Source organism: Pseudophryne corroboree, chromosome 5, assembly GCF_028390025.1.
Source record: "Pseudophryne corroboree isolate aPseCor3 chromosome 5, aPseCor3.hap2, whole genome shotgun sequence".
NCBI classification, from domain to species: domain Eukaryota; kingdom Metazoa; phylum Chordata; class Amphibia; order Anura; family Myobatrachidae; genus Pseudophryne; species Pseudophryne corroboree.
Window position 1 is genome coordinate 650712889 of NC_086448.1, and position 20043 is coordinate 650732931.

General features: G+C 43.2%; 1 protein-coding gene across 2 annotated transcripts in view; it reads right to left on the bottom strand.

Moving 5' to 3' along the window:
* Nucleotides 1-252: 252 nt before the first annotated feature.
* The window catches only part of CCDC178 (coiled-coil domain containing 178), a 754227-nt gene continuing 734436 nt past the window's right edge, over nt 253-20043 (bottom strand). For both annotated transcript variants that reach the window (XM_063923667.1, XM_063923668.1), the window contains one exon: nt 253-955. In XM_063923667.1, the coding sequence (XP_063779737.1) occupies nt 803-955 (153 nt within the window). In that variant the 3' untranslated portion in view covers nt 253-802. The remainder of the gene's footprint in view (nt 956-20043) is intronic.

Sequence of the window (20043 nt, forward strand, 5' to 3'; positions counted from 1 at the left end):
ACACATTTCTTGTTTTAGCTCAAACACTTAAAGTAAACTGACACTTTTCTACTAAGAGCAGGACCTGTATCTAGGAGGCATGACCTAGAATCTGCACTAGACATACTTACATTTAGTAAGTCCTTTACACGCCAGTTTCTAGCTGTGCATTTTTTGCATATTTACCTCCAGCTTGCTTCAAGCTAATGTCTTAATAATTTTCACTCCTTTCTCAGGTCCTTACCACAAAGGACTTGACTAATGATCCATGGACAAAATGAAGCATTTAAATTTATTCATTAATCATTCATCTCCAGCTCATTGAAAACTTTAAACTTCTTCAAAATTAAGATAGAACACTGAAGAGTGATTGAGGGAGACAGCTCACTGCGAGCTAAAGAGAAAAACACACACACACACACGACTTGTAAACAGAAAAAAGATCCGTCACGTGGGGTATCTGGTACTATCACAAGGGTATTGGTATTATTATAGTTTATATAAACTTTAAGTACTCATTGCAAAAGCCTTTATTCGGGCCAACACAATGGGGAAATCTGGGGAAGTGTACAGTCACTGTCAACACCGCCAGTAATTATTCTCTCTTCCAATTAATGGTGACATAGATTAATTATCAGATGAAGCAAAGCCAATTGCAATCAGTCACCCAGAGCTGAAATTAGATCGTTCCTGACAGCAGCATGAAAGTCACCTGTTTCATTGTTATGGATTTGCTGTAAGTAAAAGGATGGCAAAGCATGCTGGGATGTGCGAGAGTTTTCCGTCCATAGAAGTGTGAAATGGCAAACAGGTGACTGTCCAATTACACTGTTATGTGAACTGTGTGACTTTCCCTGTCTTTTGTTTCAGCATGCCAGATAGACTGCTTGTTTTCTTTGCTGTCTTCTCTGGGTGAGCCATCTGTCACAGACGTAAGGAAGGCAGAGATGTGCTGAATTGTTTTTGACATCTCCTCCTGTTTAGAAGAGACAAACAAACAAAATCAATAAATTCTCATTAATTAAGAAAACAAAGCACTATAACTAAATCAAGCATATGGAAAACTTACTAACAATACAACAATGAAAGCAATCAGATATCTTGTTTCTTTGCCTCATCTTTCTCTCTACGGGGAAGGCTATAAACAGCCCCGTAAAGTCTGCATGATGAGAACAATCATACCACTTTGTCATAGTCCAAGCAGGTTTCTATGTACATTATCATTTCCATTCCCTCCCGTATGCCTTCATGACACGAGAAAAGTTGGAGCAATGTACTTAATCAGTCATAGGCAACTGGCGAGCCTGGAATCCCACACAGCCCTCACCATCAGAGTATTACTATTAGTACGGCTTCTATACTTTTCCTGTTGGCCTCACTGTATAATAGTGGTGAATTCTAAATAACATTTTGGAGTCTCTTCATCAGAGAAAATTGTGTGTTGCTTTAAAGATGTTTTATTGGCTTCTGTATGAAAAAAACAAAGTGAAATCAGATTACGCAGTTTAGCGAATATGATAATCATAAGGATAACAAAATAAATCTGTTTTGCACAAGAAAAACACCATCACAATACTGTATAACCAAAATTATGGGCTGGATGCAATGACGTCCAAGTTGGCCGGAGGTGCAGGTCCCCGGATGAACTCTGACATTTTTTTTAAGCGGCAATCATGTACAGGCATGGTTTTGTCTTGTACATGATTGCCGCTTTAATAAAACGTTAGAGAATGGCCGGAAACACACACCGGCCAACACAGACATCATTGCATCTGGCCTCATATACTGACAATTGTGTTATCAGTGAAGGCTAGCTTTGGTCTGTACCATATTTTACTATAGTTATAATGGGAAATTCTCTGTCACCCACTGCAGTGCCTCAGATCATGATAAAACGGCATTGCTAACCAGTAGCTCCAAATGGAATAAATAACTGAAATAATAAATCAGTTTTTAGTTATAACAATCCAAAGAAAAGTGTTGTATTACCAATTTTGGGGTCAATTCAGAGTTGCATACAATTCAGCTGCAATTACACTCGCAGTTTGTGCATGGAACGAAGGGTCTCATTCAGGTTGGATCGCAAATCGCGGCACAATCGCAAATCAGGTTAGATTGCAAATTGCAGTGGTGCAAACAGGGGTCTGAGTGTGGCTCCCCTCTTTGAATAATGGAATGCTCTGCAACTGCCACTGGCAAGGAAGTCCAGGAACAGAACATTGTGTCCTCCCCCTCCACGACTTGGTATCGCTAGAACCATGCAGTCTTCAATCTCCTCTGTGAGGGGGGAATTCCCAATGATCATCAAACCCCTTTTAAGCCCTTTGTGGGTGGAAGTTTGAAAAATTCTTTCTTAGTGGGTGCCTACATCACAAAGACAAGCTACTGTCCAAATTTCAAGTTCCTAGTCCTTACCGTTCAGGAGATTTTGTGATGAGTCAGTGGTATTTGCCTTGTATATATAGATATAGATTTCTCATAAGTTACGTCTTAATTACCTATATTGGTCAATATATTTATTGTCCTTTAGGTTACCTACTAGTTAACTAGTAAAAAAATTTTTCTTTGAATTCTTTGTGGGGTTGGCATGTTCCCTTTTTTTGCCAAACCACTGCTGAGAGCAATTTCACTATGCTGTAGGTATCTCCCATCCTCCTAGAGGAGACTAGGTGCTCAGGAATACTTTGGTCATGCACAAATCAGCATAGTCAGCTATTCAATCCACAAGACGCCCTCACTAAACTTTGCCGACATGAGAACACCATATTACCACCCAGTTACGCCCATTCAGCCACAAGTGGAGCCGCAAATGAAATATGTATGCCTTGGATTTGCATGCACTGGACAACAAGGCATGCACAGTACTAAACAATAGAAGTTTCATCAGCAAAATGGACTTCCATACAACTGTGCTTCAGCCATTTTCTCTTTTGTCCTCATTTACACCACTCCCCTTTGTGACAGTACCATAATTTAGTAGCAACTATTAATAAGCATTGGCTGAAAAACTGTAAGTCATTATAATATAAAAATGTACCCTAAGAAAGCCTAGCACCACATATCTCACTCTGATAACCTACTCTGAGGAATTGTAATTTCATTTGGTTCACATCAAAAACTAAAATAGCTAAATCAAACTATTAATGCATGCTAAGGTAAAGCCCAACAATCTCTTCTTACATATGCATTGGATTGGTATGGTCATAGCTCACAGCAGTTTAAAACAAAACAAAACAAAACAATAAAATGTTCAGAGGGTCAAAGTATATTCCACATATTTAATTTTAAATATCTATAAAACACATACTTGGTAACAGTCCTTGCTTGCCAACTCTCCCAGACTGAGTGACGTGGGTAGCCCGTTAGTTTGATGACAAGATTTGCATTAAATGGCATCATCCTAGCCACGTCCCTTGCTGTAAAATTCTGCCAGCTGCTGCTTTAAAATGAGGAGGTGGGGCCACAATGACGCAACTGCAGCACCACACCACCCCACATTTGGACATGCCATCCTTTAGTGCAGAGGTTCCCAAACTGTGTGCCGTGGCTCCCTGGGGTGCCTCGGGACACTTGCAGGGGTGTTCTGGGTTGGTGATCCAGGACCAATTCAAATTATTCATGGTCAATATAATAGGCAAAACCAGTGCTGATGGCTGCCAGTAATAAACTATGTGGACAAACAGAAGCGAATCTTGTCCCTCACCACACAACTGACCCTAAGGATGACATATAAACGCGATCTACTTAATGTAATATTTCTTTCTAAATTTCTCAATCTGAAATTCTTGGCCTAGGGGTGCCGTGAAAAAAATTCTGATATTCTAGGGCGCCGTGATTCAAAAAAGTTTGGAAACCACTGCTTTAGTCTCTTATGCCACAATCCATGCAGGATCCTGAGAGAGGGCTGCATCATTCTTATTAGGGGTTCATCTTTTATTGCAGTTAATAAAATGTGTAAATAATTCATCCTACTATTGGGTGTTATGCACAGTAACCCCACCAGCACCACCCCACAATGGGGATGTTAGCTGGTCAACCAATGCCGCTTTTCTAGTACACTGAGTCCACCAAAGTAAATGGGTGGCAAGTTATCTAAACATTATGAGAACTTGGTGATAACAGTGGCCCATCACTATACATGGCACTTAATCTGACAGAAGGAGACCTCAGGTTGGCTATGAACCTGAACGCTGTCAGATCACACTCTGACTTACAAGCGGCTAATCCCTCTATACTGTGTGAACTGGCGACGCAGTGTGAAACCTGTACTATCAGATCTGTGCAATGTAGCTCTGCACATGTCTTTCCATATTGCTCATAACTTTGATCATTTGAAAATAAGCCCAACCAATAGGGTGGTACTTACAAGGGCATCTGAAATCTAAAGCACCCTTTATATAATAATCGTCTCAGAGTAATCATGCCCTATGTTTTTCTTGCTACATGTCCGGTAAGAGTCTACTACAGTATGCCGGCGCTCGGGATCCCGGGAAAAGAGCCCCTTACGGGCTTGCTGCGCTCGCCACTCTGCGAGCACAGTGGCGCACTACACTATTTATTCTCCCTCCGGGGGTGTCGTGGTCACCCCAAGAGGGAAAACAGTTGTTGGTATGCCGGATGTCGGGATTCTGGCGCCGGTATGCTGAGCACCGGGATCACGACAGCCGACATATCAAATGCTTCCCCCAGTAAATAGCTGTCCAAGAAATAATCTCTCTGTGCTAGATGTATTCACATCATCATCCAAGCAGGTGCAATACTTTTCTTATTCTTGCATTTTAGTTAATACATTTAATTTGACATTTCCTACTTACTTGTAATCAATTTCCACTGTTACAACATCTACCTCTACAGTGAAATTAAATCTGATTTCCCCACGGTATACTGTAAGTCAGTAAGAGGTGTATTATGCACACTAGATGCCTGGTTACCTCACATGACTGTACAACATAAAACAAAAGATGACACTCAGTAAATGTAACGTATACAAGCATTGCCCTATCTCATGAGTCAAATGACACAACAGTGTCACCCATATCTATGTTATTTCTGCTGTTTATAGGTTGCTGTCATCACAGCTGTGTGTTCTCAGCATAACATAGAACAGTTCTGTGTTCTCATCTTTCTGTGTCACATCTCCGTGTATCTGACATTATCCCTGGGAGACTGGTATTATATTTATGTTGCAGTGACTGTCACATTACCAGGATGCAGGGGTTTAGGCATCTTTTTGCTCGGTGGTTTTTAAAACCTGCAAAGCTGTGCAGGAAATGTTCAGTGCTGCCTCATTTTCATTGAATACATTGTTATGTTCCTAAGAATTTGCAGTTGACTAGCCACATGTGTTTGCTTCCATAACTCAGAAATAAAAGCTGTAGTACCCACTTGACTCATATTTCAAATACAGCATTATAATAATAGGCTGGCTAGCTAAATTGGACACAGATGACTACACATTTTCTATCATCTGCTAGAGCTCTCACACACAAACACATTATATATATATATATATATATATATATACATACACACACACACACACACACACACATACTATATTATAAAACCATATGTTGTACCATAATCAGACTTACTGTTAAATCAAATTGTATCAAAACACTGTGCTTTGCTATTACAAGGTGGAAACTCATGAGGTACATTTAAACAGTATCCGTGTGTGATCTGTGCTTAGTTCTGGTGCATAATTTTTTGCTTATTAGAAACACTTCTGTAAATCATAAGACAGTTAGGTATCATTTTCATGTTCTCTATCATAGAGTATGGCCACATGCATTTTTAAATAAGGTTTCTCATTGCCACTTATGTGTATCCACTTGTAAAACACAATACACCAGTAAGCCCTGAAAAGTATCAGTGTCTTTTCATCAACAAGTACAGTAGATCTTTCATACTGCTTTTTGGCTCATTTACATTTGGATGTAAGTCATTTTATGACACGCCTCTCTGATGTAGCAGTACACGCCCACTTTAACATCATGCTTATACTGTAGGTGTTGCTTTCAAAATCTCCCCGAAATGCTTTTTTTTAAAAAAGTAGGCAAGCATGGCTAGCTATGACCAATATTCTCCTACGCACCAATTACATTAAAATGGATCCTCATAACTGTTGTCTAAATGTTCTGAGATCATTTGGGTCTATGACCCCGAACCTGTGGACGGAGGGCAAGAGGTGTAGGGCGCCCAAAGAAAGTCACCTATCTGCAGGTTCAAAAGTCATTCAGGACTATGATTGGCAAGTGCTCACAGCCATGCCAGGTCTCGTAGAGGGGCAGTCAGAACAAAGGTGACAAGTGCATTTGTCACCAGTTAGTGGCTAGTGCAGAGGTGTAACGTGTAAACACAGCGCCTGGAGCATGTGCGTGCCATTGCCCCCCCCAAAATGTGCACCCTCCCCCCGTCTCTTCCCATGGCTGCCTCCCCCATGTGTCTCCTCATGGCTGCCACCCCCCTGTGTCTCCTCATGGCTGCCTCCCCTTCCTGTGTCTCTTCATGGCTGCCTCCCCCATGTGTCTCCCAATGGCTGCCTCCCCCCTTTGTCTTGTCTCCACATGGCTGCCACCCCTGTGTCTCTCCATGGCTGCTTCCCCCCCTGTGTATCCCCATAGCTGCCTCCCCCAGTGTCTCCCCATGGCTGCCTCCCTACTGTGTCTCCTCATGGCTGCCTCCCCCCTGAGTCTCTCCATGGCTGCCTTCTCCCATGTGTCTTGTCTCCGCATGGCTGCCTCCCCCCACCCTGTGTCTTGTCTCTGCATGGCTGCCTGCCCCCCCTCCTGCATCTCCCCATGGCTTCCACCCACATCTGTGTTTCTCCAGCAGCTATACTTACCTCTCCTGCCCTCGACCCGGATCAGTGCTGAGATCCTCGTCACTGCGGCAGTGGCTCCTCCTGTTCTTCAGCCACAGCGCATGGACGTCATGACACCACGCGCTGTGCCAAAGAAAAAACTTTATTGTGCTGGGGGCGATGGGGAGAGCATCCATCCCTCTGCTTCCCACAGCACAGCCGCTGAACACTGTGAAATGCTACTGCGGCGCATTATGTAGCTGATGGCGGGACTGCAGCGCCCTTGCCAACGACAGGCGCCTGGAGCATGAGCTACACCGGCGCACCCCTTGCTATGCCCCTGGGCTAGTGATACCTTGCCTCCAGGTAAATGGAGTATGGCGACACACCTTAGCTGGAACACTGACAGACTTAGTATCTCTCCTGGGAAATCCAAGAGACTTCCAGATTATAACCCCTCTCCAACTGTAAGAATTTTACTGTACTTCATTTTTGTGGATCAATCTGGAGACTTACATTGTATATTGGCCATTAGAATGGGGCTCCATTGTATACTGCCCATTAGAATGGGGCTCCATTGTATACTGGCCATTACAATGTGGCTCCATGTGGCATTGGTTATCAGAGACTGTTCACATGAAATACAAAACTGCTATATTTTTCTTTATAATGAAATGAAAAACATAGGTTAAATTGACAATTAGGCTGATTCTGAGTCTCATCGGCGTCTTTATGTTGGTGCTGCTACAAAAAAAAACACAATTATTATTATTTTAAGTAAGAGTAACCTACTATTTTATTTAAATAATTTAGTGAATTACTACACAAGGGTCTATTCCTTGGATCATTTCAGAATGTCAGATCCCTGCATGATACCTAAAGTACTGTAGTTTGAACGGACTGAGGGACGTGAATAGGAGATAAGAAGGTAAAAGAACCACCTAATACTAAATATGAGATAAATAATTATACAAGATATCTATAAGATATCTCTCTATATATATATATACACACACACACACACACACACACACACACACACACACACACACACACACACACACAGTATAGTATATAAAAATCGTATGCATGTTTGCAAGAAACTCAAGGACAACTGAACCAATTTTGATCTGATTTTCACTGAAATGTTAATTGGCTAATTAGTGAACAAAATTATCAATTGAATCATTGGAATTGGTAACCAATAAGTAAATGCAAATACATTTTTACTACAGAAAATATTAAGACAGAACTAAAAAAAATGGGAAAGAAAACAATGTATCATTGAATAAAATGAATCGCTCTGCATCAATGAATAAAATCAATAATCACTCGCCAAAAACGGGCTGGCTAACTGACCCACCAACTCCCCCAGCCCAAACCCATGGACCTAGAAACATAAAATTTGGGGAGTACTGTATATTATTTCCATGATGTAAGCACCCAGTAAGCAGGGATTTTTTTTTAATTCATCCCCTAAGCCAGGCATTCCATACCACGGTCCTCAAGGCACACTAACAGTGCAGATTTTAGTGATATCCAGGCTTCAGCACAGGTGACTTAATTAGTAGCTCAGTTATTTTGATTTAACCATCTGTGCTGCAGCCTGGATATCACTAAAACCTGCACTGTTGGTGTGCCTTGAGAACCGTGGTTGGGAATGCCTGCCCAAAGCGGTTGAAAAGGGGTAAAATATGTTTTTGCGGATTCCTCAGTATCTCATAGACCCAATAAGATATCTACATGGTTTTAACTTACGGAGGTTACCTTTACAAATACCTGCAAACTTTATTCAGGATTTTACTCTAATCAACCCCAAAAGGCTCTGGAAACCAGCCTGCCTGTCAGCAGGTGCGTGATACTGTGTCTCTGCCTGTGAGCCAGCGCTCCGATTCCCAGCTGTCACTCTACCACATCAGCCTGTCTCTCAGCAGCCAGCCAGCACCTGTTCCAGTCCTCACTGCTGCCAGAACTCACAAAGCTGCATCCCCTGCCACCCACTACTGACCGCTGTCTGCTTCACCATCATCGCTTTAGGCCCTCAGGATCCCACACGGGCTTACTTTCTCTACTGGCTCCTGGCTGCTGCCAACTGTACAGCTCTTGTGCAAGGCTGCACGTGAAAGCTACAGGTAAGTGCAGAAGGGGGAACAGCAGACTGCATGTCAGCTGCTGCTTGGGATCCCTCACTTGATTCATCCCCCTGTGCCTGGCTGTCCACTTATATCTTATCTTCATAGCTTTGTCGGTCGCTCAAGACACAGGGGGTTGACATTGTAGGGAGAACACAGCAGTCTGTCAGCAGTCAGTAGTGATGACCCTAGCAGACCTCACAGCCAGGATATAACCTGGTATTGCCCATATCAAAAAGAAGTCCATGGACTGCCGGTATGAGCATGCCATTCCAACCCCCAAGAACGACAATGCTACCATTAGTAATGACACTCTACATCAGTCATTTGAAGGGGCACAATTGGAGTACAGGTCTGTGGACGCGGTGGTGCAAATGGATGGTGCGGTCCACTATCCTGTGTCCCTCAACCGTCCTAGCCTCCCAGTCCACAAGCTTTTCTTCAAAGTCAGGGTTCCAGTGATGATTCTGCGGAACCTCAACCCAACAAAACACTGCAATGGCACCAGGCTGCAAGTGAATGCCCTACATACGGAAGGTAAGCGAGACCACAGTGTTCACTGACTGTGATCAGGGAGTCAGTGTTCATACCACGCATACCATCAGAGTACCTCTTCAAGTTCAAAAGGCTGCAGTTCTCTTTACAATGACTATTAACAAGTCCAGGGGGCAGTCGCTGAAGATGGCAGGGATGGACTTGAAGGAGAACTGCTTCTCATATGGGCAGTTCTAAGCGGCCTGCTCCAGAGTAAGCCCACCCAGCAGACTGGTGATCCTAGTGCCTGAGGGGAGAACTACCAATGTGGTGTACAAACAGATCCTTCAGTAGAGAAAAAAAGGTTTACATATGTTTTTATAACCCACCTTCAATTCATTCATAATAAAAAATGTTTAAATACCTTAATTAAGTTTATCATGATACTACCACATAAGCACATAAGTTAAGATGGGATAAAGGAAATGGAAATCGTAAATATTTAAGATCTACCACACACATATTCCGCAGCGCTTTACAGAGAATATTTTGGCAATTCACATCAGTCCCTGCCCCAGCAGCGTTTACCATCTATATTCCCTACCACATGTACACGCACACACTAGGGTTATTTTTTTTGTTGGGAGCCAATTAACCTCCCAGTATATTTTTGGATTGTGGAAGGAAACCGGAGTACCGGGGGAAACCCATGCAAGTACGGGGATATTATACAAACTTCACAGTTTCCCATGGTGGGAATTGAACCCATTACCTCAGTGCTATGAGGAAGTAATGCTAAAGATTACACCATCCATACGGCCCACAAGCACATCAGCTAGTGCAAGTGTATTTTCCATTTTTATTAAAAATACTACCCTTTTTACGCCTTTTTGGTGTTTTGTTTTATACATTTGTTCTAGGTCTATGGGCAGGGATCTACCAAGAGGAGCAGCCAGCTATTTACTGAATTAGATTTTGTGGCAGATTTTGCCTGTGGGCTGTAGGACTGCAGACCACCCAAGCAAAATCCACCACCCAACTCACTGTCTCTGAAGCCAGATGCAGTCCATGAGAATGCAATGGCTTCACTGTGACTGGCAGTGACTTCCTATTGGATGTCCTACCTGCCAGTCACAGACACTATAGACAGTCCCATTGGGAGGTATTTCCTCTCCCTGGGACTGCTAGACCGGACTGCAAAAAGCAGAGAGAGGGCTTCCTGTAGGAAGCCAGCTTCCTGCCTCATCAGCCCTAGTCTGCTTCTATGGGCTGCAGCCGATACAGTCCATAGGCTGCAGCAGATGCAGTCCATAGAAGCCGGGGGTTTGCACATGTGCAGTACTGTCGCTGCTACTGTGCATGCACCAAGACCCGGCCGGCGTGGGGGGCAAGGAAACTGGGATCCACAGCAGGGACTGTGGAGAAGGGACCTGGCAGCATGGCCAGAGCCATCCCCCCTCCTCCACCGAGGTAGGAGCCGCCGCTGATTTTTACTGAGTTATTAATTTATTAGAGCTGGAAAAAAAGTTTTATTTATATAGATAGGTAGATACAGTATCATTCATAAAGGGTTACATGTCTCCTCAATGTTTGCTGTTGAAGTCAGGGTGTGCACCCCAACAGCTTCCACTGCAAGGCAGACAGGACAGACCTAGAAGAGGGGGACTGGCCATCTGGAGAGGGGTAAGTATGCTAGAGTGCGTGTGGGGGGGGGGGGGGGGGAGCAGGACAAGCAGCTGCAGCACTGCAGGGGTAGGGCAGTGGAAATATGGCCGGGGGGGGGGGAGGGGCAGCCCAAGGTCATAAAACTGTAGAATAAACTCTGTACTCTAGTTCTCTTTTGAAGCCATTTTTTTGCCTGCAAATTTTTGGCGCTTGCTGTATATAATTGTAACAGCTGTATTTTCAAGAAAAGAAATCATTAACATACTGCACAGTAAGATTAGGTTTATGTGCATTAACAAATATGGTTTTCAATGTAAAGCTATTTTATTATTTTTAATTTTAAAAAATATCAGTGTAATGCTGTTATTTTACATTTTTAAGAAAAGCTTGAAAGTGACAGTTGGCAGAAGAAATGTATCTTCACATTTTTACTTCCACTGTTTTTAGATTCCTGGTGCCTCTAGATTAAGGTAGTGGTACAATATCAGGCATCCCTAAGAAAGGAGTTGGTGAGCACACAGTGCAGAACCTGTTTTATATTTTAAGAAAGCTATCTTAGGAGCTCTACCTGTATTTCACCCAGAGATTTCAACACTGTATTATACTGGCTGATTGGAGACAGAGATTATGTTTAAAAAATAATGAATTCCTGCCTATAATGAAACAGCCACTGCCAAAATCAAAAGTTGAAAAGTTCTCATCTATGGAGGAGGCTATGATTCCACCAAGGCGATGAAACAATCCATGATGCAATCTTCTTAAAGAATTTCACCTAGAATTACACATTTAATTTTGGGTAGACATAGGTGAGATACTGTGGGGTAAATTTACTAAGATGGGAGTTCTATTTAAGATGGGATGTTGCCATAGCAACCAATCAGATTCCAGGTATTACCTTCTAGAAGGTGCTAGATAAATGAGAAGTAGAATCTGATTGGTTGCTATGGGCAACATCCCATCTTAAATAGAACTCCCATCTTAGTAAATTTACCCCTATATGTTAAATAAGAAATTGTAATTTTAAGTATTTGGTAAAATATTCCTGGCAGGTTTTGTATCCCAAGATGAACACCAATGGGTTTATTTACCTAGCGCTTCTGATCATGTTTATACCTAGAATTTAAAAGGGCAATGCTTTCTCTAAAAAAACACGGCTTGTAAAATTCATGGCTTTTCACATTTTGGACATAAACATGATTAGAAGCACCAGGTTTTACAACCCGATGATTCGTAAATAAACCCACAAAATGTTTAATACCGAGTATGCCTGGAAATCGAAACTGAGCAGTGTTGGGAGAATGATGTGCATCATTCATCAGTCTACTGTAATATTATATTATGAGCGGAAAAATGTTACATTTTATTACAATAATAAGTGTCAGCTGTCCATCATCATTGCTTTGCAAAGCCTGGAAGACAAACACTAAGTTGCAGGAAGTTAATGTACCCATTATGCAGAATTACTGTAACCCCTAAAAAAAAAAAAATCACACACAGACGGCCTGATGCAGACGTGATAGTAAATCTGGCATGCAATGCTCAAAAGAAGCGTGCATGGGAATAATGCATATTTTCACCCACATGCATACGACCACAAATGTTTGTGTGGACGATTTGCTACAAGTCATCCTCATCAGTGCAGACTTTCCCCTGTCATATACTAGGTGCAAAAGATGGACCTCTATACAGGCGTATTTTTGCTGCTGACCACATCAGCATAGCACACATTTGTGTGAAGACAACCTCAATGAACTACATGACAACACCCAATTATAGGCCAGATCTGCCAGACTCCCCTCCTCCATCCAGGTAGGAGCTGCCACTGGTGGTGCTTCTACCCTCTTGGATGATTGGACGAAGTGGGCTGCCCATTCGGTCCAGATGGTTGGAATTCCGGACTGTCAGTGTTGCCTACCAGGTCCATTGCACATACTGGAACTGGTGCATGCAGAAAACACCAGTGGGCCAGTGCACAATGGACAAACAGGAGTTACAGGGGCTGCATCTGCTACAACCCCTAGAACTTGGGCAGGGCTAATGCTAAGACAAGGGAGCTTTATTTCAAGAACTCTCTTTATTTCTTGTGGTACTGACTGGATGTCCCAAGGGGAGAAAGCATCTGCCCCTCGGACTGCATATCCTATGGGTGATTAGTAGATAGTGCATGCAATGGGAAGCCACTACCAGTGAAGCCAGTACAAGGAATGCAGCTGGCTCATGGGGGAAAGGGGGGGGGGGGAGAGATTTGCCTAGGGTCTGCAGGGATGCAGCTCCTAGGTAGAATCTGCCACTAGTTGTAAGTGTAGATGACAGAAATGCACGTGACTCTGCATCGCCCACACTTGCATGTACTCATATTTGGACCACGTTCAGTGCAAATTCACGCAAGTAATGCTGTGCAAACAGGTGTACATTTACCTCTGCATCATCTACAGAAGTAGCAACACTCTCTATCAACTCACTCCGTTCATCAGTCTGTTCAGTTGGGGAATAACGAACCATACATTAATAACAAGTGGTGCATAACATAAGACAGAAAGGAGGGAAGAATGCTCAGACCAGTAGAGTTAACATATAACTTGTTAAACAAAGACATAAAGAGGTAAAATGTAATTAATGTAAATGATGGCAACATGCTTATTTTATAATGCTAACTTGCTAAACTCTTCCCTGTAGCAAAAACAAACGTAAAATGTGCTGCATGGGCGTTGCTGACTCTCACTTATTGCAACTTGACAGAATTTTATGTGCTGCATTCACGACATGCTGTGACCTTCAGAGCATCTTCAGATGATGTTCCAGGCGAAGCATTTACTGACAGTCTGTTGTCAGATATGCCAGATTAACCCTCCAATCTCAAAACAAATGAAATACACAAATTAAAAAACATAATGTGATAACAATGCAAAGGATAGAACAAAAGTCTTCACTTTGAGGATGTTAATATTATGGTGACTACGGTATTACAGAGCAGACATAAGATACTGGTTATTAAGCAAAATGTTCCTAATTAATATTAGTCGTTTCACAGTCATGACAAACATGGAATGGCTGAGCTACTGTATTTAGACAAAAGGGGCCATTAACAAAGTGTTAAAAACCAAATGTTGGTAAAAGTAAGAATGGCGCCTCGCAGTATTACAACTACGTTTGGTCAGCATTGTTCAATTTTCTATTTTTACATCCAAAAATACTTCTTGGAGCTTCACTTAAGTCTTACTATAAGATAACCTTGCTAAAAACACTGCATTTAGCATTGTGTGGGACTTGTGGAGTTAAAAATACCAAGTTCCACTTACCTGGTATGCACCATTGCCAGATGTGCCCTGATATATCTTGCAGGCCACACCGTTCTGCTTTACAATCTTACTGCTCACCTGCATAAAACAGGCTGAGCACCTGCTCATTCTACTCCCCTGTGGCCTTCCGATATGCAATTAATTAGGGGTGATCTAGAAAAGATCTGTTTTGTTTGTGATTTAAATCTATAAAATTAACGTAATACATTTAGAAATAAAAAATACAAACTTAATGAAGGTGCACAAAAAATAGTTTTCAGCTGCTGATTTGATACAATTAAATCCACAATTTATTAAAAAAACAAGTTTAAATAACTGATAAAACACACATAAAATTTTGCATATAACAATTTTGCATATAGCAAATACACAACAGGGAAGCATAGGTGTTAGTAAAGCTCCGCATGCAAATTAGCAGTTACTAATTAGTTCAGCTTTCTTTATGCTGGATTGATTAAAATGCACGTTCAAATATTAGTTAGTATACAATACAATTAGTAGGAGCGCTCCTTACTATCTACATCTGAATGGAAGGGTGAAGCATACAGTATTCTCACCAAATATCTCACTATAATGCAAATTGAGAACTGAGTACTTTATTCCTAATAATAATTTTATGTGTTTTATCAGTTATTTAAACTTTTTTTTTAATAAATTGTGAATTTAATTGTATCAAATCAGCAGCTGAAAACTATTTTTTGTGCGCCTTCATTATATTTGTATTTTTTGTTTCTACATTTTTCTGTTTTTTTTTTATAGTTGGTATAAACATTTATCATTCACCTACGGTATATAATTTTAGCGCCCGACACAATTTAGAAATATACTGATCTCTCTAAACTAAAAATAGTTACCTTTTATTTCAAAATCCACCAGGGGGTATATTTACTAAGAATCGTATTTGTGTCGTGTTTTTTTGCAACTTTTTGAATTTATTTAATGAAATTTACTAAGCTGCCGAGTTCTCTTCTTTCGTATGTTCCGATGTTGATATGATTCGTATTGTCAGGCAGTGTTCTACAGGAGTGATTAGTAAAACACTGCCAGACATAACACAATGAATCAGTGAGATCCGTGCAGGGCTTCATTGTGTACAATCTACTAAGTGTTGAAAGGGTTAAAATTTGAAGAAAAAAAAATTGCGTGGGGTCCCCCCGCCTATGCGTAACCAGCCTCGGGCTCTTTGAGCCGGTCCTGGTTGTAAAAATACAGGGGGAAAATGCATAGGGTCCCCCCATAATTAAACAACTAGCACAGGGATCTGCGTTCGGTCCTGGTTCAAAAAATACGGGGGACAAAAGATGTAGGGGTCCCCCGTATTTTTAAACAAGCACCGGGCTCCACTAGCCAGCGAGATAATGCCACGGCTGGTGGACACTTTTATATAGGTCCCTGCGGCCGTGGCATTACCCCCCAACTAGTCACTACTGGCCGAGGTTCCCTGGAGGAGTGGGGAACCCTTAAATCAAGGGCCCCCCCACTCCAGGCACCCAAGGACCAGGGGTGAAGCCCGAGGCTGTCCCCCCCATCCATGGGCTGTGCGCTCCTGCCCTGTCAAGAGTGACCCCAATTAACTTTGCAGTTTACTGCAGACCGCAAAGTTCCCATAATTGGTTACAATGGAGCTGAACTAAGCTACATTCTAACCAGTGCGCTCCTCCTGATTGACAGGGCAGGAGCGCACAGCCAATCAGTAGAGCGCCACTGACAGAAGTCACGGGGGGTCCCGCCATTCGGTAAAAGGGGTTCCATGTGTAAACATGGAACCCTTTTAGTAGCGTGAATCGGGTTTTGCGGTTTGTTTTTTTAACAAGAACCTGGATTACGTCGAGAAAGAAGAGGACAGATCTACACTGGATTGGTTGTAAGTATAATTTTATTTTTTACAGGTAATCCGTGAATTCTACTGGACAAGTGGACGTGAATCGCAGCATTGGAGGTAGGTAAGTATGTGAGTGTATAAGTGTGTGTTATTAAAACTGTACTTTCATGGTGTCTGTGTAGTGTTTTTTGGGGGGTATTCTTTTGTAGTAGAACGACAGGTACCAACGGGCCCGATATTTTCCCGCATGCTGGTACTTGTGGTTCTACAAGTACCAGCTTGCGGGGAAGGCTTGCTGGGACTTGAAGTTCTACTACACAAAACAATGGGGGTCATTCTGACCGATCACACACTGCAGTTTATCGCAGCGGTGCGATCGGGTCAGAACACCGCCGGCGCACTGCGGCGCCGGCACATGCCAGACGGCCGAAGGCCACCGGGACGCTACGATTGCCACTGCCTGATTGACAGGCAGAGGCAATCGCTGGGCGGGAGGGTGTAACGGCGGTGTTTGGCCGCCGTTTTGTGGGCGCGGTCCGGCCAACGCAGGCGTGGCTAGACCAAACGGGGGGCGGGCCGCAGCGGCTGCGTGACATCACACGCAACCGCTGTGGGCCGGGGAGCGATGAGTAGCTTACGGCCAGCATGCTAAAGCTGCGCTGGTCGGGAGCTACTCTTGAAGTGCAAAGGCATCGCCGCTGTGCGATGCCTTTGCACTTCTGCGGGGGGCGGCGGCACTGACATGCGGGGTGGGATAGCCCTGTGCTGGCATGTCAGTGTGAATGATCGTAGCTGTGCTAAATTTAGCACAGCTACGATCAACTCGGAATGACCCCGCATATTCTTTATTTTTACACAAAGGCTATCAGCCTCCCATCCACTGCCCACTGGTGGGGGGGACAGCCTCGGGGTTCACCCCTTGTCCTTGGGTGCCTGGAGGGGGGACCCATTGATTTAAGGGGTCCCCACTCCTCCAGGGTACCCCGGCCAGGGGTGACTAGTTGGTGGGGGGGGGGGGTAATGCCTCGGCCGCAGGGACCTATATAAAAGTGTCCCCTGGCTGTGGCATTATCTCTTTGGCTAGTGGAGCCCGTCTTTTGTCCCCTGTATTTTTTGAACCAGAACCGCATGCAGAGCCCTGTGCTGGTTGTTTAAATGTGGGGGGACCCTATGCATTTTTTCCCTGTATTTTTACAACCAGGACCAGCTCAAAGAGCCCGAGGCTGGTTATGCTTGGGAGGGGGGACCCCACACAATTTTTTTCTTTTATTTTTCACACTTTCACACCCCTACCCACAGATAAACATGCATGGACCTCACTGAATACGGATAAAAAAGAAGGTATATTTTAAAACTGCTTTTTTTTAACGAATTCTATAATTTACCTGCAGTGTTTGGCTATTGCCGGCAGTGATTGTGAATACGATTTCTTAGTAAATTACCGAGTTGTATAAAATAACAGGCGTATTTGACCGATGGTGTATTCATTCGTATTTGTGAACTCTGCCATTAAAACAAATACTAATGCCCTCATCACTGCCGAGATTTGTGTTTAGTAAATTCCCGAGATGACTCTTTGAAGAAAAAAAAACTCGGCAAAAATTGGGACCTTAGTAAATATACCCCCAGGTCTTTCCATTCCCTTCAATGTGGTATCCAGCGTTCGTGCTACTTACAGAAAATATTGTACGTTGAAAGGGATGGTAAAGCCACTTGTCTTTTTTCACATAAATCTTTTTTTTCCCCAATGTATTGCAGTGGGTATATATATATATATATATATATATATATATACACACACTGCTCAAAAAAATAAAGGCAGCACTTAAACAACACATCCTAGATCTGAATGAATGAAATATTCTTATTAAATACTTTGTTCTTTAAATAGTTGAATGTGCTGACAACAAAATCACACAAAAATGATCAATGGAAATCAAATTTATTAACCCATGGAGGCCTGGATTTGGAGTCACACTCAAAATTAAAGTGGAAAAACACACTACAGGCTGATCCAACTTTGATGTAATGTCCTTAAAACAAGTCAAAATGAGGCTCAGTAGTGTGTGTGGCCTCCACGTGCCTGTATGACCTCCCTAAAATGCCTGGGCATGCTCCTGATGAGGTGGCGGATGGTCTCCTGAGGGATCTCCTCCCAGACCTGGACTAAAGCATCCGCCAACTCCTGGATAGTCTGTGGTGCAACGTTGCTTTGGTGGATGGAGCGAGACATGATGTCCCAGATGTGCTCAATTGAATTCAGGTCTGGGGAAAGGGCGGGCCAGTCCATAGCATCAATGCCTTCGTCTTGCAGGAACTGCTGACACACTCCAGCCACATGAGGTCTAGCACTGTCTTGCATTAGGAGGAACCCAGGGCCAACCGCACCAGCATATGGTCTCACAAGGGGTCTGAGAATCTCATCTCGGTACCTAATGGCAGTCAGGCTACCTCTGGCGAGCACATGGAGGGCTGTGCGGACCCCCAAAGAAATGCCACCCCACACCATTACTGACCCACTGCCAAACCGGTCATGCTGGAGGATGTAGCAGGCAGCAGAACGTTCTCCTTGGCGTCTCCAGACTCTGTCACGTCATCAGTGAGAACCTGCTTTCATCTGTGAAGAGCACAGGGCGCCAGTGGCGAATTTGCCAATCTTGGTTTTCTCTGGCAAATGCCAAACGTCCTGCACGGTGTTGGGCTGTAAGCACAACCCCCACCTGTGGACGTTGGGCCCTCATACCACCCTCATGGAGTCTGTTTTCTGATCATTTGAGTAGACACATACACATTTGTGGCTTGCTGGAGGTCATTTTGCAGGGCTCTGGCAGTGCTCCTCCTGTTCCTCCTTCCACAAAGGCGGAGGTAGCGGTCCTGCTGCTCGGTTGTTGCCCTCCTACGGCCTCCTCCACGTCTCCTGATATACTGGCATGTCTCCCGGTAGTGCCTCCATGCTCTGGACACTATGCTGACAGACACAGCAAACCTTCTTGCCACAGCTCGCATTGATGTGCCATCCTGAATGAGCTGCACTACCTGAGCCACTTGTGTGGGTTGTAGACTCCGTCTCATGCTACCATTAGAGTGAAAGCACCGCCAGCTTTCAAAAGTGACTAAAAACATCAGCCAGAAAGCATAGGAGCTGAGAAGTGGTCTGTGGTCACCATCTGCAGAACAACTCCTTTATTGGGGGTGTCTTGCTAATTGCCTATAATTTCCACCTGTTGTCTATTCCATTTGCACAACAGCATGTGAAATTGATTGTCAATCAGTGTTGCTTCCTAAGTGGACAGTTTGATTTCACAGAAGTGTGATTGACTTGGAGTTACATTGTGTTGTTTAAGTGTTTCCTTTATTTCTTTGAGCAGTGTATATATATATATATATATATATATATATATATATATACACACACATATATATACAGTATATATATAATTAACAGAAAGCAAAATAAAAAGCCCCATGAATCCTTCAAGTTATATTATAGCTTGGGAGGTCTGATTCTCATTTCATAACGTGGGACAGTATTATTATTATTATCCTTTATTTATATGGTGCCACAAGGGTTCTGCAGCGCCCAATTACAGAGTACATAAACAAATAATCAAACAGGAAAACAGCAACTTACAGTTGATGACAGTATAGGACAAGTACAGGGTAAATAAACATAGTTACATCAGCAGATGACACTGGAATAAGTATCAGGTGGCAAAATACTGATGGACTTGGTGCAGTTGAATATTATTAAAGTAAGAAAGGATAAGCACATGAGGGAAGAGGGCCCTGCTCGTGAGAGCTTACATTCTAAAGGGGAGGGGTAGACAGACAGGGGTGACACAGATGGGGTACATAGAGAGTGTGGAA